The following is a 21850-nucleotide window of genomic DNA, read 5'->3' on the forward strand; positions in this document are numbered from 1 at the left end:
AGTTTATAACCAAATAGTGTTAGGCAGAAACCTGTGCAGTTCCCTTAGGGACCACTGCAAGAGATTTAAGACTACAGGTGTTTGGCAGTAAACCCACTTGGCAGCAGTCTGTACCACACAGATACACTTGGTAGCTGTGGCTGAGCAGTCAGACTTCCCTCAAGAAGAGTTGGGCAGTATGCAGAGTATACACAATAGGCACAGAGACACAGTAGCACAAACAAACACTGACCAGAGCTTTGGTGTAAAAGTATATAATTATTTATTTAAAAACACTTGTGATTTTCACTAGCAAAAACGAGGTAAGTAAATTCAACACACAGTCACTATCATATATATACAACCCTATTCACTTATTAGACAAGTCTTAGAGAGAAACACCACTTATTTGCAGACAGAGGTGAGCGCTTAACATAAGATGACAGTCTAATAAGTTGTAAAGAAAGGGAGGGAAAAAGGCAGAGTTAAAGAAGCACACAAGTTTCAATACTTTTTCAAAGAACCACACTAAGGCAGGATAGGCAGAGTTCTACTGGAGAGCAAGGAAGTCAATTGCAAGGCCCACTCTTGGAGAGAGCAAGCAGAAGGGGTCCAGGTTCACAGGGGGTTATGCCCAAAGAGTCTTTGTAGATACTTCGCACAAAAAGGATGAAATTAAAGTCAGGAAACGTTAGCTAGTTTGCCCCAGGCCAGCCCAGGTTAGAAAGTCAAGGCTTTACTGTCACCCCGAACGATCTGTCGCAAGGGAAGGCAGGCGGGACACAGTACCTTAAGTGTGAAGGAAGCTCCAGCGGGGGCAGTTGTTCCTGGCAGCAGGTGCAAGTTGGTGTTTCGTCCAGAGGAAGAAGAGGTCTCGCCGTGGAGGAAAGATGAAGGTCGTTGCACTGCCAGGGAAGAAACCAGCCGCAGAGTTCTCTGGTTAAAAGGCACTACCCTTCTCTTCGCGGTAGTGGTCAACCGTGGTATTCCGGTTGCCGGGGTGCTTGGCACGGGCAAGGTGGCCACGAGATGCTCCAGGAAGGTGAAAAGAAGGTATAACTGGTTATCCCCACCAGTCAAAGGAAAAAGACTCTGCGGACTGGAGATCTCCTCTGTTGTCGGGAAAAGTGGTGAGACGGTTCAGCAGGGCTCCACCGGTGGTGTCGTCGTTGCAGGTCGGCTCAGCTTCTCCCTCCTCGGATTCTTAGGTCCTGTGGCGACTTCTGAAGTTCCAGTCCCCAAAGCCCTGCTTTTATGCAGCACACCCCCATTCACTCAGCCTAGCTGTCAATCAAACATGCTAAGTGGTGAGCCGGCCGGCTCACCACTTGGGCCAATCACACAAGAGTGCGACTTGAGTTACCAAGACAACTCAGTCCAGGGTGCCTAAACCCCCTCCCACACCCCCTGTGGTACCCAGACAGAGTGGCACCACTTTTGGAGGCTTCTGTGGAGAAGCCAGCCAAAAAGTGGAACAAAGGGCTCGACTTTGGTTGGAGTCACAGAAGAGAACACAAATGCCATTTTTAGAATCGAGCTCTGGCAAAAAATACCAACGGGTGAATTAATATTAAATAAATAAACCGGCGGTATGTTCGAGGCTATAAGAATTAAATAATTAAAGTTGGTAGCCTCGAACAATGGGAAAATCCCATAGGGATATATTTGCGGTCGAATATAAAAAGTAGTATCCACTGCCATCAGCCAAAACTCGATAAGGGGGACGGAGACGTGCCCCCTCGAACAACAGACCCCGGGGCAATCGAATTGCCCCGACCAGTACGTCCACAATATGATGGTTTGTACTGGTTTCTGTTCATAATTTGGGACTAGTAAAGCCAATGGTGACTTTACATGCCCTGGGAGACAGTAGTCAGTCCCAGGGTATGGAGTCTATGTTGGGGGGTCGCTACGACACCCCTGGGTTACGGCACAGAGGGTGCTGTGTAACCCACATAAAAAAACACGAGACCCTATAGAGTAAAACACCCCATAGCCCATAAAACACATGGAAAGTTAAAGGAACACCTCAAATCATGCCTAAGAGTGGGAGTAAAAGAATTTCACTCTTAGCAGGAGAGAAAAAAATAAACCCCAAAAATCCAGCAAAGCTGCTGGGGGACTCACTAGGTTTGGGAAATTAGCCTTACAGAGAATTCTGCCTAACAAATATACGTCATCTTTATGTCTGAGCCTTACTTCTGCACCCTTACAGTACAACATGATAAAATACTGAAAAGAAAATGTTTTCCTCTGCAATCCGGACGTAAGAATCAGAGTGGTGACATAGCAGCGCATTCAAAAAAACAGAAGAAGCTGGTGGGACAGAGGTAAATGTGTGCACAGGGAATCCGGGTGGCACAGGAGGGGTAGCGAATGGAACAGATAATTGGATGTAGCAAAGGGCATGAGAATGTGTCAAGAGAATCAGTTAAGGGGAAAGAGAAGTCAACAGTATTGAGATGGAGTGTGCAAAGGAGTGGCGTGGCTTGGGGAACAGCAGAGGTAAGCATGCGAAAATTAAACCAGCCACAGCAATACATTAGATTCAGCAGCTTTGACAGACAGCCAGTAAGCACTCATATTGCAACTAATCATGTAGAACATTTTGTTTAGTGAATTTCGCCAACTAATGTCCATCCAATACCCACAGATCATTAAAAGGCAGGGTCTATCAAACCATTCCAGGAAAGAAAATAAAAAGCTGATACTTGGGTGTAGATGTCTATGGGCCATTCTACGAAAATGAAATGGGTTCAAAACTTGAGTAGGACATCACTGGTCGAGAGTTATACTGAAGAGACAAAAAAAAAATATGAAACTATATGAGGGCATATGGTCTAAGCTCATCTCAATTTCATTGCCATGTAGTGTAGTGGCATAGTGGATATTGCAGGAACTGGACTGGGGCAAGGGATTAGTGGGGAAGGGCGGTACTACCCTGCACAGCCAATAGTCCGTGGGTTGGACTGGATACTTTTTGTTCTATGAAAAGAAATAAAATATTAAGACAAAAAAAGAATGAAGTCTTTCATACCTGCCCAATCTGGTAGCCCTCAAGTGCTGATACTCTCTCAGGCAGTTTCTTGTTGGAAGTGTTCCCAAGTCCCAATCGACCATAGTCACCGTTCCCAAATGTAAAGAGTTTTCCATCAGCAGTCACCACCGCTGAGTGTTTGAAGCCACAGGACATCTAAAGGGAAACAAAAAAATACTGTAGCAGTCTGAAGTTAAAATGTTCAATAAGAACTTCATATAAAATGTAAGTTATAAATTCGAAAGCCTTATTACCATGAAAATCTCCACAGTAGCCATTTATGCAGGTTAATGGCATCTGCCCTTCAAAATCAAGATAAGAACTCTTACTTTCTAAATATCAAATATGCAACAATTTAGCTGTTGTATTTTGTTATTTTCTCTAGCATCTAAGAGAGTTGCATATAGATATTTTTAAGGCCCCATTCAGAGTGTTAAGTACACTATGTAAAAAGCCCTTACACAGGGGTGGACACCGCCCAGAGGTGTAGGACGCTCGTTCCGGACCTGTTCGGACCTCCAGCCGGCATTCTACTTATGAAATAACACTAAGTGAAGGCAGTGCTACAGAAATAGCTGCTGCAGCAGCTGAGAGTCCCGGAGAGGCAGTGGTGTTAGTCGGAGCCGGTGGGAGTACGGGCTTCAGGCACTTTGGCACTGGGCCGCTGAAACCCATGTCCCAAGATGGAGGCCGCGATCGGAGCAGCCGTGTGAAAGGCTCTGGGGGCCGTTGGAGGGACAGCAGCTTTGGCTGGCCCAGTGTCACTCGCTGCTGGCCGCGTTCCCGGAGCAGGTAGAAACTGAGGTGGAGTCATGGGCGCCCATAAGCCCAGGGGGGTGGCTGAACTGCAGAAAGCCTGTAGGGAACCGGGCCAACTGCGAGGTGGTGGCAAGCAGGAGCGATGAGGTGGTGTGGCTGGTGAGGCACCAGGTCGGAATGAGCGGGAAGGTGCTACTTCAAGTTGGCTGCATTACCTCACTCTCCACAACGTGAGCGGATCGAGGTGCAGAGAGGTGCAACGGAAATGCGCTGGTAGAGGCAGTGCAGGCCTACCAATCCAAGTAATGTGATGAATTTGATGATGTCATCAGTCCTTTCCCTGATATAGCCTCTCCTTGTGTGGCCAGGGGACAGCAACCGCTCCCTGATCCTGACCCTAGGGGCGGCTATTTGAGGGAGGACCACATGGGGGGAGGCGACCCCCGGGGGGATGACATTACATCATCAGGTGAGAGACAATACCCCCCCCCTTTCACTTTTATGGATATTCCCTCCATTCCTTATGCCCTAATGACATGCTGCCATCCTCCTCCTCAACAAATACACAATTTTAATGCCAGCATTCCTCAATATCAGAGAGCAAATAAAACAACTGAGTCGAGGAAGAGGCAAGGATCACTGATGATTACTTCTAATGCGAACCAAGGCCAGCACTCTGGTGGCTGAAGTATGCGATTGGCCCATCATAGTTTAAAACCATGCTGGGCAAAGAAGCATGGCGTTCGTCTTCTTACCCGGCTGGGGTGAGAACAGCTGAGGAGAGAGAACGGGATGACAGTGGCTGGCGGCGCAGGAGACACACTGCCTCCAACGCAGTTTGGAGCAGCAAGAGGAAGCAGACGGTCTTGCCGGGTCATTGAAGGCCTGGGAACATTGTCCAGCGAAGTGCACGGGTCGAAGCTCTACCACAAAGACGCCGACAAGAGAAGAAGCTGGCAAGGGGACCCGTAGGCGTGGTGGATGCTGATGAGTGAACAAAGCGCTTGGCAGACCCAACGACAAGCCGCAGACAGACATGGGCAATGCGAGGGACCCTGAAGCCGCTGCTTGGAACTAGTGAGCCCGTGGAGAGGGACAGGGCCACTGGAATGCTTTGGAGGATGTACCGAAGGGGAAAACAGTGAGAGCTGGGGGAAGACTGAGCAGGATTATAGGGCCCCTGGGTCATTTAATTACAAGACCAGAAGTCAATGGAAAAGGGCCTGGGACCCGTAGCCACATAATAAAATACATGTGGGAAAAACAGTGTGGCAGAAAAGACTGAAATGCAATGAATATTAAAAGAACTGGCAGGAGAAAGCAAGTGTGTATAAAGTGAACTACATAAATAACGTCCAGGCAGGAGAGTGTACCAGGCAAAGCCAAATGGGTGAAGTGAATTACAGTGATTGTGAAGAGGAACCTGGCAGGAGAGTATACCAGGTGTTTTGTGAGTCTGGGATCCGCACCCAAATTGGCAGGGTGCATACCAGGTATTATTGTGTGAGTAAGAGAATCACAAGGACGATTCATGCCCTTAGGATTTTTGGTATTACGTTGAATGTCAGAAGGACTTGGGATACCTTCTAGGTTAGGGACAGTGAGGTATTTCCCAACACTTGTATTATTTAATAAACGTTTATGGCAGAGACCATGAGTACTCTGTCTCTGTGTCTCATTCCTGGCTCTTCAGAGTAAAGAGGGGGAAAGAGAGACTGCTGGATGCCCTTGGGGGCCTGCTAGCATGAGGGGTCTGGGAGGGCTGCTGGTGCCCCATGCAACTGATGTCACAGGAGGGTGGGGCCTGGAGACTATAGGCTCCCTTCTTTGCCACCCCACTGTGATCCAGTATGTAAAAGCCTGCCCGAAGAGCTAAGCCAAACAAGAAGCATTGCCTTGAGAAAAGGAGGGCATGGATCTGGAAGGACTCTGCCGTGTTAACACCAGACTTCCAAATCCGCTCCCTAGATACCCTTAAAGGGGATATTAAAGACACCCTCCACTCAGAGATCACTGAATTATATAAAAAGTAGCTGGAGTCGATTGTGGAAAACAAAAAGGAGATAGCGGAGTTTCGGGGGGTGGGTGGACCAGCGTGAGTGGTGCCTGACTGCTCTGGAGACCCAGCTAAGAGAGGTACAGGACTGTATGGCTGAGCTAAGTGGCACTACTGACGTTCTGAAATCTAAATGCGAGAATCTCGTAAATAGGGCAAGGAGGGATAACCTGGAAATTCTATTTCTTCAGGAGGGGGACTACATCGAAGGATGTGTTTGACAGCTGATTATGCAGGTCCTCACTAACTGCGCTCAAGAAGCGGTCAAGATCGACAGGGCAGAGAGTTGTAGTGCGGATTAGTGTGTTGCGGTGTGGTAACACTATCCTTCACAGGAGACTGTCTTTGCCGGCGTTTGGAGAGACAGTCCTAATTCTATAAAATCACATCCAGGAAGCGAGTGTGGACGAGTGTGTTTCCGTTTGGAACTGAAGGAATTGAGGCATTGGCAACAATATATCTTCCCGCAGGACGGATCGGAAGGTCTTGTGGAAGCCACATACAGACATTGCGAAAATAATTTATGCCGGTAAACTACACTTACCCACGGTATATGATGTTAAAGACTCGCTTCGCTGCTAGGTCTATTTGTTTGTTCGTGGTCTGTGTAATCTAAACTTCAAGTTGCACACAGCAGTCTATTCCCTAGATATTTATTACTCATATTCCAGCAGGAAACTGAGTCGCTTGTTTGTGGGACGGGCTCCAGTGCGGACATGAAATGGATTGTTTTTAATAAATCTGTAACAGTCCCTTACTTTCACATACTTGCAATCAGACCCATACTTTCACAAAACTCTCTGAACATACTTATATATATTGAGAGCAGCTGAGTGAATAGGTGCAAACAAACTCTGGCAGACTGATAAGTCTTTGCTACAGTCTTTGTCAAAGTTGGGAGTAAGTGTACTGTAATTTGCGTAGTGGCACAGGAGGAGGTGCCATCTGGAGAGACTTGAAGGCACCAGAGTTGGATATTATGCCGGGGTCAGGGAGCCAGGAAGTTAACAGCTCTACTAATCCTATAATCCATCATGCACAGAATGAGGATTCTCCTGACCTGGACACCAGCCACACTATGGAAATTGTATCCTCAAGTCCCTGTCCCCCTGTGTACCAAATGTCTAAAATCCTGCGGAACAATCTGGACCATACTTTATCAACCTAATCCATTAAATAAAACTATTTCCAAGGGTAACATCACGAAAAGAGCACTTTGTGAAAGTGCGGTTGGTGACATTTCAGATTGGGACTATTCAACGGCGGATATTGCTGGTGTGGTGGAAGAAATTAACCTTATAGAGTCCCTTATTCGATAGGAGGACTGGAGTGGAGGGTTCAGGGCAGGTAATGGACAATGGGGAGGGGCTAGGGGATTTGCTGGAACCCTCTGCCCTGATACCCCTATGAGGTGATCAGAGAGATAGGGTTGACCTCACGGATACACCCAACGGTGAACAAAGCTCTATTGATCGGTGTAAGGCGTCCTCAGATTCCACATCATCAGCCTTGAGCTTTGTTTTAAACTGTCTGGTAAGTGTGTTTGAACTCCTGAAGACGGAAGAACAATCCCACTCTGGAATGCTACTGGAACTTACCAAGGAGGTGGGAACGTGGGAATCGGCAATGTTAGGCTCAAAAGGCCTAATAAAGTTGTAAAAAACATACTGCTCTTGAAGGAGGAGAGTGACCAGAATATAGCAACGGGAAAAGAAATCAAGGCATATATGGTTAAGTTTGACCATGATCTTGACCTACTTAAAACAGAACTCAAAAACCTGGGGGACGCCTTTAATTATCTCAAAGGTTCCAATCCGGTTGTGCCACTAGAATTCTGCCCATTAGAGGATACCCCCCTCTCTCAATCAACATTGGAGGAATTTATTAGATTGGCACAATTAGGGGACGATGATACTCTGGGCTCCCCCACATTACTCAATCCTCAGATAGAGGATAAGATTTTGACTGGAAATGACAATAACAGGATACTAGCAGGACATTGAGTGAAGTGAAGTGACTTAGCAGAGACATCGAATGGTCTAGCTTCTGATCCAGCAGCACAAAAGGATGTAAAATCAAAGACTGATATCAGTAACAAACAGAGGAAAAAGACTCAAAAGTCAAAGGAGGCAAACCAAAGAACACCTTGAATCAGGACAATTTTATCCCTACTACACAGCCACAGACAACCAAAAATAAGAAACAGGGTAAACGAAAGATATCAGGGAAAGGGACGTTTTTTAAGGCCCTGAATAAAATGGCAGAAAAAAGTTCTGGAGAGAACTCAAAGTCGAATCTGGCGAAAAAAAAAAAACCAAAGTAATCCATACAAATACCACAAGCTGTCATTGAAAAATCTTCCTTAATTTCAGAATCATAATGCGCAGACCAAAGGATCAAGAAAGTCAGTATTGGCCTCCAAATGGAAGATCCGATAGGGGAGGTTAAGAAAACACTCACATTGGCTCAAATACTCTTGAAAAATAAAGCACAAGTGATTCAGTGCCCAAAAGTGGACAATGGAAATCAGGGGGATAAAGAAAGTGTAGGACCGGTATTAGTACCCTCTGGTGCTGGGATCAATCAGACCAATGACCAGGTCATAGGACCTAATGGAATTCTAACAGATCTCACATCGAATTCTATGAACCTCAGTGGAGGTACACAGGAGGGGAGTGACAAGTCTAAGGAGGACCAAGTGAGACCGGAAATAACTGTGAATCCATTTGCAATACTGAGAGTGTGGCTGAAGAGGACAAACCTAAGAAGGATCAGGGGAGCCTCAATAGAGGAACCATCCTGTCCCTTACTAAACAAAATCCAGAGCTGTATCTCTTATCCACGCTGGACAATGACTGAATATGTTTTCCGCAAGATCACTCAACGTCTGTGGCGCAAGTGGTAATGAAGACGCATTTGGGTGTTAAAGTACTACTGAATGCAGGAGTGGAATTGAGGAAAGTAGGACTGGAGGTTTCTTTGATTTATCCGACGATGGAGATCATAACACTGCATTGATCAAGGCCCAAGCTGCATCTCAATCAGTGGGTCCCTTTCATCAAGGGGACACACTAAGGGGTGGAAAGATGATGAGAGAAAATGGGCGGTATACCGAGCAGAGATTGTCAACAAAAAGAAGATCTAGGATCTCCTCCCAGGAATCATCACACAAGTATTCCAAAAGTTATCTGAGGCGGATGATTTCCTCTAGTAGATGGGTGTTTAAGGCTTGTCAGTGGAATATGCGGGGCTCCAGCTCATTTAGGGAGCAGAGGTTGAGTTACATCTTTGACGATCATGATATCATTTGATTACATGAGACATGGCTCTTGGTAGCCTTACAACTAGATGGTTTTACATCCTTGCACCAAGAGGCGTTACAATCAAACGTGGGCAGACCTTCTGGAGGTATGCTTATAATGATACGCAATTCCTGTATAACCTCTATAGAAGATCTACCATCAGAAAGGCAGGAATTCTTGCAGCAAGGTTGTTCTTGTCTCCTGACTTAAATGCTCTTTCTCAGACTCCATGGGTTATCATAAGTCTTAACTGGCGCACCACCCATTCAAATCTGGTAGACTTTTTGGAGGACCTGTCTGATCTATTGTCGCATATCCGTATAGATCATCCAGATGATAATATTCTTTTAGTAGGAGATCTAAATGCTGACTGTCTAAGGAAAGGACTGGGGGAGACAGACGGGGCCACTTCAGTCAAAAATGGCAGTTTGTGGACACATTTCTTTGAAGATTTGAGCCTGCACATAGCAAATGGCTCCATATAGGGAGACATTCCTGCAGCCAAAACCTGGAGGAGAGGAGATATGTCATCAACTATTGATTATATAATAATATCTGACCATCTGTTCGCACATTGCAAAGAATGTAAAGTAGTGGACAGAGTTCAAGTGATCATATCCCTATTTCAACATCTTTTGACTTCCAGAGAGTAAAAGCGGGGAAAAGACACTTACAATAGTCCCATTATGATTAATCAAGATGGTAATCAGATTCTCAAATTTAGGCAAAACGGTACACACCTAAATAAACTGGACACCGAAATGAAAGGTTTTCATAATAACCTGATTCAATCCTTGATTAATCTCAGATCATTCGCTGAGTCCCTCTGGAAACTAGATACTACAATTCAAAAAAGGAATTTGTGCCTGTAAACCATCCGCATAGATATGATCAAGTAACAGCTGATCGAAAAAGTAAATTACGCCAAGATATACGTAGGGTACTAATAGAAGGTGGACCGCCAGACATATTGGGCAAAAAATTAAGGGGCACCTGGCCTAAGTCGCAGCTGGGGAGCAGGTGTAAGTGGATCTAGGTCACCTGGCCTAAGTCCCGGGTGCCTTCCTGGTTGCTGCTCTTTTTCACCACTTAGCAAGCCCCGCCCACCTGGTGCCTTTCTGCTCGCCGCTCTTTTCCCTATTTAAGGAGCCCTCCAGCCTCTTTCTTTGAAGCAGGGGAGCAGGTGTAAGTGGATCTAGATCACCTGGCCTAAGCCCCGCCCACCTGGTGCCTTCCTGGTTGCTGCTCTTTTTCACCACTTAGCAAGCCCCCACCCACCTGGTGCCTTCCTGCTTGCCGCTCTTTTCCCTACTTAAGGAGCCCTCCAGCCTCTTTTCCGTTGCAGCTGGGGAGCAGGTGTAAGTTGATCTAGGTCACCTAGCCTAAGTCCCGCCCACCTGGTGCCTTCCTGGTTGCCGCTCTTTTCCCTACTTAAGAAGCCCTCCAGCCTCTTTTCCTTTGGAGCTGGGGAGCAGGTGTAAGTGGATCTAGGTCACTTGGCCTAAGCACCACCCACCTTCATAGCCATGCCTCTTCCTTCCTGCTCTTAACTCTTAGATCAAGGGCTTCTCTCGCCCGGGCGTCCATAGTGAAGGGCAGTCAAAGAAAAGGGCAATTCCTATTGGGACCAGGAGGATCCAGGGTCCAACCCCCTGCTAAGACAGCAGGTAAGCATGCACCAACATGTGTTTACACCCTCTGTCCCCACTGGCCATCCCCACCCTCTCTGGTCCCCCTGTGTTGTTCTCTTGTGCCCCCCCCCCTTCCTGTACACAGGAGTCTGTCCTGATACATTCTGATTTCACCATCACCGTCTTGTGGCCAATGCTGGATTTTACTTTTATAGACTTCATTGATTCACGTTGCGTCACCCTTTCTTAACTCTCATGCTGGACTTCCTTTGCATCTTGTACTCATGGTGGCCCTGAATCATTCTGTTCCCATCTTCATCTTGTATCATGGCTTGCAACATTGTGTTAGTACTGACTCTGCAATTGTATTCGCTCTCCCCTCTTGCTTCGCCACTCTTTTTGACTGCTTACTCTCTGTTCTCTTCTCTCCTCCCCTCCCCTCTCCCTTTTACTATCTCCTCCCCTTACTTTCTTCTATGCACTTACTCTATCAGAATTGTCCCTGGACCTAGTATGATAGCAACCTCGTCAGTCGCTCGCCCATCCCCCTACTGCCCCCTTCCCTCCAGCACTATCTGAAATGCTGTCAGGCCTAGTACGATAGTCACTTGTTTTGTTCCTCCCTCCCTTTCTGCATCCCTCTCCCTCCCCTTTTGTTTTCCTGCGGCTCTACCAGAAATGTTGTCAGGCCTAGTACGGTAGTCGCCTGTCTGTTTCCAGATCTTTCCCACTCTCCCCCTCCCTTCTAATCTATGTCTTAGCACTTCCACTATCTGAAATGTCGTCAGGCCGAGTACGATAGTTAATTTCACATCCTTACTGTTCATGGCCTGTAAGAATGTTATTGTATTTTCCCTTGTTCCCTCCCTTGAAGCACTTTGAAACACATTGTGTATAGGTGCTATATAAATAAACTATCATATCATATCAAATCACAATTGGTCTTGACTGTGGAGACTGGAGAGATTAAATGTAGACGGTCAAGTCATACAGAAGGCAGTAATTGAACCTAACTCCAGAAACATTTGGAGCTTGATAAATGTGCCATCCCAGCAAATCTCAATATCCCAAACCAATTGTATTAATGAATCAGAATGGATAAGGCATTTGGTATACAAATAAAAGCTAAACCCATGTATATGCGCGATTAGTAAAGATCAGATTTGGGACCTGAAGTTTGATGAAAATCAGATTATCTCATTTGTCATTCCTCAACATCTAGAGCAGAGGGACCGAATGGCACGACTAATGAGACCTTACGCAAATCATCAAGCTTGTGGTCTTCTTTACTGTTTGCTCTATTTAATAACATCTTAAGGTCTCGTAAAACACCATCAACCTGGAGCACAGCACTTATAATCCCCATATTTAAGAATCCAGCGAATTATAGACCTATAGCATTAATGGATGTGGAAAGCAAAATATTTACTAGGTTAGTCCTTAAAGATCTTGAGGACTTGGCGGATCAAGCCAATATAACATCAAAATTCTAAACAGGTTTCCGCAAGGGTCCTTCCACATCTTTGAATGGCATGGAATTAAAGATACTTGCTGCAAACATCTTATAACAAAAATGTCTATACAGGCCCTGGATTGATTGTTTCTAAACTAAGGGATTGGGGCATCCCTCAGGGCCTGTTGGCTATAATTATTCACCTTCATTAATCAACCTTTATACAAGTGCGTTTAGATTGGAGGGGGATTTATCCTCTAGAATTCCTACGAATAAGGGTGTAGGACAGGGTTGCATCGTTGCGCCCTGTCCTTTTAATCTGTTTATGGCATATCTGTGGAATTTTCTAATGGGCTTCTCATTTGTAGCTCCAATGATGGGAGATCAGAAAATCTGTGGATTGGGATATGCAGATGTCGTTGTTCTGGTAGACTGTACTGCAATTGGCCTGCAGAGACCGGTTAACGCATTTGCGAAAAACGCTAAGGAAAATGAGCTACTGATCAATCCTTTTAAAACTGCTATAATGGCACTACGATCAGCGAAGACAGTAGGTCAGAACATTTTTAGGTGATACCTTAACAACATCAAATTACCCCTAGTGATAGAACTAAAATATCTGGGCTTTCAAATTAGAGCTAACCCATCGTTGTCTGCAATTGAGACTTACCTCAGTGGGAAAATCAGTCAATTGCGTAGTCAAATGAAATAGATTCTACACAGGAACTGTAAATTCACCCTTGTTCCTTTGCTCAAGTTCTACAGTGGAAAGGTAACTCCAATTCTAATGTATGGGATTGAATTGGAAACGCTGGATGCTGGCCCCCAATTTAATATCCAGGACAAGGTACACATTCTCTTTGCACCAGAAGCAGGAGCCAAGCTGTTAAATATCCCACTGCAGGAGCCAACAGACAGGTCATACACTTTCACATGTTATGTTCACTCATCGGCTTCTCGGATTGACTATATATTCATATCAACGGATATGGTCAGATTTGTGCTAGTGTCAGAAATAGAGCATCTCACCTTGACGGAGCATGCTTATACTAAAAATCAAGGACTGGGAACAAAGCAGAAAAGCCCAACATTGGAGAATACCAACAGGCATCCTTAGGGACCTTCTGTGTTTGGAGAAGCTCAAAAATATAATTTGAAAATACCTTAGTGACATTCGTCCCGATGACATGGTGGAAGGTCTCCACTGGGATGCTCTTAAAGCTGTCGCCAGAGACAAACCTATTTCCAGCGCTACTGCGATGAAACGCATTAGAGGCCCCAGTTAGTGAGCCAAGTCAAAGTAGCTGAAGAGATCTATAGTGAAGCACTGTCCAGAAGTCACTTTAAGCAGCTAACAGTTAAGAATCAGCTAAAACTAATTAGGACACAGAGGTCCAAGCGGGCCTTGCCTAGGGTACCCCACACCTTTTTTGAACTGTGTGATGTAACCAGTAAACTATTAGCACATTTCTTCAGACAATAGGCCAGCTGTTCCCTTCATACATTCAATAGTGGAAGGTCGGGGTGTAGAGTGGGGAGAGGAATCAGAATAAACGGGAACTGCTCTATGACTTCTATTCAAAGTTATACAAGTCAGACAACTTTAGCCAGGAAGCCCAAACTGCCTATTTGACAACAGTTGAATCAAGGAAGCTTTTGCAGGGCAATAAAGACTTTTTAGACTCTCCAATATACCTGCATTAAGTTATTAGGGCCATTAGGGCAATAAAGGCAAACAAGGACCAGATGGGCTAACGGTCGACTTTGATAAGTTGCTAATTCAGTTGCTGGCAAAGGACCTAGCTGAGTTCTTTAACTTGGTTAGGGAAGGTAGGAACCTACCGGCCACAATGAAAGAAGCTGGAGTAACATTGATCACTTAGCCGGAAAAAGATCCTAAATGATGCTCCTCATACAGACATATAACCTTAATTAATGTTGACTCAAAAATCTTTGACAAAATTCTTACTCTATGAATAGAGTAATGTATGTCATTGCTTATGGATCCCGGACAGTCAGGATTCATTTGGGGGAGGGGCACTAACTATAACGTAAGTAGAGTCCTGCACCTGGTAGATGGAGAAATTACTTACCGTAATTTTATTTTCTATAGATTCTTCTCCTGCAGATTCCTCATGTGATAGATATCTCATCCAGCTTTGCTGCTTCAGAACATTTTTCAACAGGGGGCCTAGTGTACCTCGACCCGGCTATCGATCCATCTTGCCAAGTACTTGATTGTCGGCTCTGGATGTGACATCATGCATCGTATATAAATTCGGTCACTACTCCCCATACCTCAGTTTCCCCCTTTTCTCTCGAGCTCACCACGTTGCATAGGAAAACAGAGAGATAACGGTCTAATAAGCCCAAGTTAAATAACAGAAAACTTCCAAAGGAACAACTGTGTGCAAGAGACCACAATTCGTAGGGTCAGAAAAGATGTATATATTTTTTTTAAATGAACAAACATGCAGCAAGAAGACAGAAAACAGCCACCAAGGACCATCGCCAAGTCATCAAAAGAGAAGATGCGCAACAACCATCGACTTTCGGAGCGGGGATGGATTGGAGGGGAGATGAGGGATATGCAGGAGAAGAATCCAGAGAAGAACAAGTTACTTACCAAACTGGTAATGTTCTTTCGATTGGATGTTCCTCCAACGTATTCCACATCTTTGGCATGTAAGGTCCACAGCTGTGTACTTCGGAAACTTTTTCGGCAGAGGGCATCCTGCGTCGATGGCGTCGGATCAATGTCACTCGAAGGCATCCGTCGAGTGCAACGTCACCGGATGTTATAAATAGGACGCACGGCAACTGTAGCGTCAGTTTATGTTTTTTTCCTCCATAACATGTGACCTGCACATATACAATGCCTGCTTGACTGCACATAGCCTTGCAGAAACGTAAGCTGCAATCACATAGGAAATTCTCCAGAGGGGCAGGCTGGGAGGGCGATGTGGAATACGTTGGAAGAACATCCAATCGAAAGAACGTTACCAGTTTGGTAAGTAACTTGTTCTTCGAATGGATTGTGTCCTCCAACGTATTCCACATCTTTGACAGACTCCCAAAGCAGTACCAGAAAATGGAGGAGGGAAAATAATTTAGAGTACCCAATAAGATGGCAGAATAAAGAACCACCTTTCCAAAGGCCATATCTTGACCATGGAGCGCATCCAGGGAGTAATGTTTTACAAAGGTGTGGATAGAAGCCCATGTGGCTGCATCACAAATAATCCTTATAGGAACTCCCTGCTGTAGGGCTGTGGACGTAGCCTCGGCCCTAGTGGAATGAGCCCGCAAACCTTCCGGAGGGTCCTTGTCCGCCAAAAGGTAACATTCAGAAATTGTGAGGATAATCCACCTGGACAAGGTCTGTTTTGACACAGCCTGGCTCAAACGGTGACCAGCATACCCTACAAAGAGTTGATCGTCCACTCTGACCCTGGACATCCTAGAAATATAAAAGCTTAGACCTCCCATAGGGTCCAATCTATGGAGCCGCTCCTCTTCCTTACCAGGATGAGGAGGAGGATAGAAAGAAGGAAGAACCACTTTCTGGCTCAAATGAAATTCAGATACTACCTTAGGTAGAAAGGAAGGACGTACCCTTAGTACAACCCTGTCCTTGTGGAATACAGCAAAGGGCGGCTTAGATGAAAGTGCCTGCAATTCCCTCACTCTGCGAGCGGAAGTAACCGCAACCAAGAACACTGTCTTGAAGGACAATAATCTCAAAGGACAAGAGTGCAAAGGTTCAAACGGAGCACCCATTAGAAATTTCAAAACCAAATTCAAATCCCAAATCGGCACCTGGAAAGAAGACGGCTGGAATACATTAGTCAGTCCTTTAAGAAATTGAGAAATCAAAGGAATCTTAAAGTAAGAACATTCTTCAGACAAGCGCCTAAATATAGACAGCGCCGCCAGGTAACCTTTAATGGTACCCACTTGAAGGCCCCTGTGGGCCAAAGAAAGTAAGAAAGACAAAACCATAGGAACGGAAAACTGAAAAGTATCAATATTGTGTCCTCTGCACCAGTTGCAAAACATACGCCACCAGCAGCGGTACAGGGATTTTGTTGCTGGCCTTCTGGCCGAAAGCAACACCTCCATCACATCATCCGGGAGGTCCCAACCCTTATACCTCAACCTTTCAAATACCAAGTGTGAAGGTTGAGAATCCTGACCTCTGGATGGAGAACCTGACCCCTCTCTCGCAAGAGCAGATCCTCTCGGTAGGGAAGACGTTGTGGAGGGCAGATGGACATTTCTAGAAGGTCTGGGTACCTCGCTCTCCTGGCCCAATCCGGAGCAATGAGGATCATGTGGGATCCGAACCTCCATAACCTCCTTAACACTTGAGGAATGACAGGTACTGGAGGGAACGCGTACAGCAGTGCGAATGACCATTCCACTACGAATGAGTCTCCCAAGGCTCCTCTCGGAGGAAAGTCCCTTGAGCAGAATCTTTTGCACTTCTGGTTGGCACTGGTGGCGAAGAGATCCACTTGTGGGGTTCCCCAAATGACGAAGATCTCAAGAAGGACTTCCTGAGTCAACTCCCACTTGTGAGAGATCGTGCTCTGCCAGATTAACTGCTGAGAGCGAAAAACCTTGCTGGATTAGCCAGAACCAGAGCTGCATTGCCACTCCACACAATGGGAGTGACCCTACCCCCTCTCCTTTTTTGTTGAGGTAATGCATGGCCAACTGTGATGTCTGTCATGATCAGCTTACTCTTCCCCCGCACAGACAGCAGAAAAGCCTTCAGGGCCAGACTGATGGCCCTCCGCTCCAACAGGTTGATGTGGAGTTTGGACTCCGATGGAGAACAAAAACCGCTACCAGTCAAGTTGTCGGCATGAACGTCCCATCCTGTGAGGGAAGCATCCGTCACTACAGACACCTCCGGCCATGGTTGCCAAAACTGCTCCCCCTTCATCAGGTTCAATTCGTTGGCCCACCACAGAATATCCTGGGAGACAGAGATTAGAATCTGAACGGGATCCAACATCTTGCCTGAGAACTCCGACCACTGCATCTTGAGGACCCATTGCAGGGATCTCATCCTCAGCTTGGCCTCTGGCACCAGAAAAATGCAGGATGCCATGAGGCCGAGAAACCTTAAGAATTCGAAAGCCGGGAGACTCTGGGCATGTTGAAACTTGTCCACCATCTGCACAATGTGATGAGCCCTTACCGTGGGAGGCAAGCACTTCTCCCAAGGACGTGTCCAACACAGCCCCGATGTACTGGAGCTGTTGAAGAGGTGTCAGATGCGACTTCTTGAAATTAAGGGAGAAGCCCAGCCTGTGGAGGCAGCAGCAGGTGAGACCGAGGTGATCCAATGCTTGCTCGGGAGAACACACACAGATCAGCCAGTCGTCCAGGTAGGGGTAGACGTGAATCCCCCCCTCGCCTGAGGTACGCCGCCACCACACCACCATTAGCTTGGTGAAGACCCTCGGGCGGAGGTCAATCCGAATGGCAGGACTGAAAACTTTCTGTGTTTGGGATGAGTCGGCACATGAAAGTAAGCATCCTGTAGGTCCAAAAACACCAACCAATCCTGAAGATGAAGGGCCTGGAGGACTTGAGAAAGAGTAACCATCTTGAACTTGTCCTTCCTGAGAAGTTTGTTCAATCAACGTAAGTACAGGATGGGTCTCAATCCCCGTCTTTCTATGGGATAAAAAAATTATGGGGAATACCATCCCTTGTTCCTCTCCACTACAGGTACGAGTTCAATAGCGCCTTTCTCTAGCAGGGTCAAGATTTGCTGCACAAGGAGCAGATCCGGAAGCTTCAAAGAGATTCCCTGGTGGATTGTCGTGAGGTCACTTTAGAAAGGGAAGGCAGTAGCCGTGGGCTATTGTATCCAGAACCCACACATCCCAAGTAATGGCTCGCCATTCTTCAAGATGCTGAGACAGTCTGCCCCCAACCGGTGACCCATGGGACATGGCCTCATGACTGTTTTGGAGTCGGTGCGGCAGCGCCAAAAGGCAAAGAGGCAGCTGCCTTAGCGTCTTTGGCACCTTTATTCCTCCGACCACCATGGGTACTTTTTCGCTGACCCCAACTGGCGGCTCCTCTCGTCCTACCAAAGGAGGAGTAGTAACGAAAAGAGACTCCCCTCCAGTGCTGTCCCCTAGGACGAAAAGGCGGAGGCTGACGCACAGATGCGCTTAAAGATTTTGCAGCAGGTTTTGAGGTCTGCAACCTCTCAAGGCTCTCGTCAGCCTTGCTGCCAAAAAAATGTACGTCATCAAAGGGCATGTTCAAAGACGGGTATGCATATCCAGAGCAAAACCCGACTTCCGCAACCACGCAAATCTGTGTATAACGGTGCTCGCAGCCATGGACTGGCTAACACTGTCTGACGTGTCCAAACCCGACTGAAGGGATTCACACATGGCATCCTTGCCATCTTGCACGAGAGCAAGGAACCCATCCCTTTATCCCTCCTCGGCAATATGCTCAGCCGCAAGAGAAACAGTTCCACAGAGTGTGTGAGAATCTTGCCAAGGCACAAGTGGAGTTGGCTGATTTCAGCGCCATACCACCTGCAGAAAACCCCTTACGTGTCCAACCGTCGAAGCGTTTGTCGTCACTATCAGGAAGGATAGTAGGGTACGCCACCTGAACCGCCAAAGTCTCGGGCGTGGGGTGAGATGAAAGGTAGCTGGGGTCGCTACTGGAAGGGCGGTATTTCTTAGTCAACGATTTGTTAACTGCCAGAAGAGATTCCGGGGCCTGCCAAGCAGCCGCCACCCTTTTCTTCAAGGTTAAATGAAATGGCAACACCGGGTCAGAGGACGGAACTTGATCAAAAATGTCTGTTAAGTCATCCTGAATAAAAGCTTCAGGAGGAGTCGACCAACCAAGGTATTCAGTAACTCTAGCCATAAGTCTCCTCTATGACGACTCAGCATGAGCCCCAGGCTCAGGCCTGCCAAATTCCACCTCAGGCAAAGTGTCCAGGCCACTAGCGACATGAAGAGATTGTCTCAAGTCTTCCAATTGGCTATCCCCTGAAAAGACAGGAGCCACATCAGGCTCAACCTGGTCAAGATCTAAATCTGACCTCTCCTCCTCCTCATACATGTCATATAGAGGGGAGGTAAAAGTCCTGTCTCGGAACAGCCGAGGGTCTGGAGTCCATAACAGGCCTTACAGACTTGGAAGTAGCCTTCCTTGGAGAAGCCACAGTACCAGGGATCTCCGATGGTACATTTCGGCCCAAATGCCCCGAAGGCATTGAGAGCGTGATGGCTTCGGCGCCGACGGCTTTGGCGTCGACAAGGGCGCCGACGGCTGTTACGAACGCAAAGCTTCGACATCCGTACCCAACGGACACAGCGCCGACGGCGACTTTGAGCCCTTAGCAGGTTTCTGCGGTCTTGCTGGGGACGAGGACCGAGACCTGGAAGCACGTCTCTTGCGACCATCCCGAGCCTTGTACGAACGGGACCTCGAAGGTTCCCGATGAGGGTCGCTCCGAAGGCTCGAGCCCGAAGGCATACCAGCCACGGACCGAGACCGTTCCTTGCCGGCTTCGTTAGAAGGCGCGGACGGAACTGTGCCCTACGATTGAAAAATCACCAACATTTGCTCCCTGAAGGCAGCCCATTCCCCCGGAGTCGAGGACTTAGTAGGACAAGCCACTTTCCTCGCGGCTCCATCCTGCGAGGAGGACGGGGAATGCAACGGTGACGGTGCTTCCTAGAATGCAGAGACAAGAGGACGAATGGCGGGAAGCACTCCGGGACCGAGACTCGCCGGTACTCCTTCCGACGCGGAGAGTCGCCCCTCGAACCGTCAGTGGATATACCCTTGGACTTGGATTTACGGGACTTACTGGGTTTAGAACCACGACCTACCTGAAGCTTTCCCTTAGGCTCCCGCAAGGCCTTAGCAGTTAGCAACTGGCATTTGGAACAGTCGTCGGTGTCGTGACTCTCACCCAAGCACCACAAACAAATGCAATGCGGGTCGGTAATCAACATTTTCGACTTGCAGTCCCGGCAAGTCTTGAAGCCAGACCGCGGAGTCAGAGGTGTTGAAGAAGAAGACATTCACAAGGAATACACAAGGCGTACCGAGTCTCCGAAGCAAACATGTTTGCGGAAAAAACAGAACTGAGGCTACGGGCGCCGTGTGTCCTATTTATAACATCTGGTGACGTCCCCCTGGATGGAGGCCTTCGAGGGACATCGACCCAACGCTATCGACACAGTACGCCCACTGCCGAAAAAGTTTCTGAAGTACACAGCTGTGGACATTACATGTCAAAGATGTGCAACACGTTGGAGGACACAATCCATTCGAAAGAACATTACAGTAAGTAATTTCTCCTTCAATGGATTGCTTTTCTCCTGCAGATTCTTCATCTGTTAGACTCCCAAAGCAGTAGGTGAAGGAGCAGGAAGTTAGACTAACAGATTTTGTAGCACCACACTGCCAAAACGCGCATCAGCTATGCAAGCAACATCTAAACTATAGTGTTTAGTAAAAATATGAAGAGAGGACCATGTTGCCGCTTGACAAAAAGCCCTAACAGGAACCCCTCTTTGTAATGCAGTTGACGCAGAGACCCCCCCCCCCTAGTTGAATGCGTCCTGATGCCTGGCAGTAATTCCCTGCCTGCGGACTGGTAACACTCTGCTGTGTAGAAGATGATCCAGCGGGACAATTTTTGTTTTGTTATTGCTAGGGCTTTACGGGCTAAGGAGAAGGCCACGAAGAGTTGGTCAGTTCTTCTGAACTCAGACGTCCTTGAGATGTAGAAGCTTACAGCCAATTTAGGATCCAGGCACTAGAAACACTCCTCTTCCTTAGAAGGGTGCCCGGGCGGGTAAAAGACCAGGAGGTCTATGGAATTCAGAGGCAACTTTTGGGAGAAATCCAGGTCTCACCCTGAGCGAGACTTTAAAAAAAAAAAACCGAGATTGCAATTTAGTCACCCGCCTAGCGGACGTAATTGACACTAGAAAGGCTTTCTTTAAGGAGAGGAGCCGCAAAGAGAAAGTGTGCATGGGCTCAAAGAGAGGTGCCATCAGATATGTCCATACCAGATTAAGAGCCCATTCTGGGACAACAAAGGGAGTTGGCGGAAACTAATTTACAAGGCCCTTCAGGAATTGTGCCATCACCCGGATCGTAAAATAACAAACCTTGATCCAGGGAGCTCGGACACAGAAAAGGTCACCAAATATACTTTGACCATGGTGACCTGAAGGCCCGCTGAGGCTAATGACAGAAGAAACTCCATCACCGTAGTGATGGGGCAAGAGATGGAGTCAATCTTGCGTGCCCTGCACCACGCCTCAAATTTACACCTGCACACATACCTCCTCTGAGACGTCCCAGTCATCATACCTCATCCTCTCAAGTCCCACGCATGTAGATTAAGGGACTCCAGGTTTCGGTGACGCACTCAACCTTGCGACTGGGTTAGGCGATCCGGCCGCCGAGGCAACCAGAGAGGTGGGCAAATGGCCAGATCCAGAAGGTCTGAGTACCAGGTCCTCCTTGCCCAGTTCGATGCGATTAGGCTCATGGATGCTCTGAACATCTTGAGCCTTCGGAGAACCCAAGGAATGATGGGAACCGTAAGGAAGG

At 47.1% G+C, this 21850-nt stretch overlaps 1 protein-coding gene across 10 annotated transcripts in view; it reads right to left on the reverse strand.

The window, feature by feature from the left end:
- Positions 1-21850, reverse strand: part of HERC1 (HECT and RLD domain containing E3 ubiquitin protein ligase family member 1) — a 3379312-nt gene that overhangs the window by 334222 nt on the left and 3023240 nt on the right. For all 10 annotated transcript variants that reach the window (XM_069624399.1, XM_069624403.1, XM_069624396.1 and 7 more), the window contains exon 66: positions 3017-3172. In XM_069624399.1, coding sequence (XP_069480500.1) covers positions 3017-3172 — 156 coding nt within the window. The remainder of the gene's footprint in view (positions 1-3016; positions 3173-21850) is intronic.

The sequence above is a fragment of the Ambystoma mexicanum genome, chromosome 11 (assembly GCF_040938575.1).
Source record: "Ambystoma mexicanum isolate Mex_15411 chromosome 11, UKY_AmexF1_1, whole genome shotgun sequence".
Taxonomy (NCBI): Eukaryota; Metazoa; Chordata; class Amphibia; order Caudata; family Ambystomatidae; genus Ambystoma; species Ambystoma mexicanum.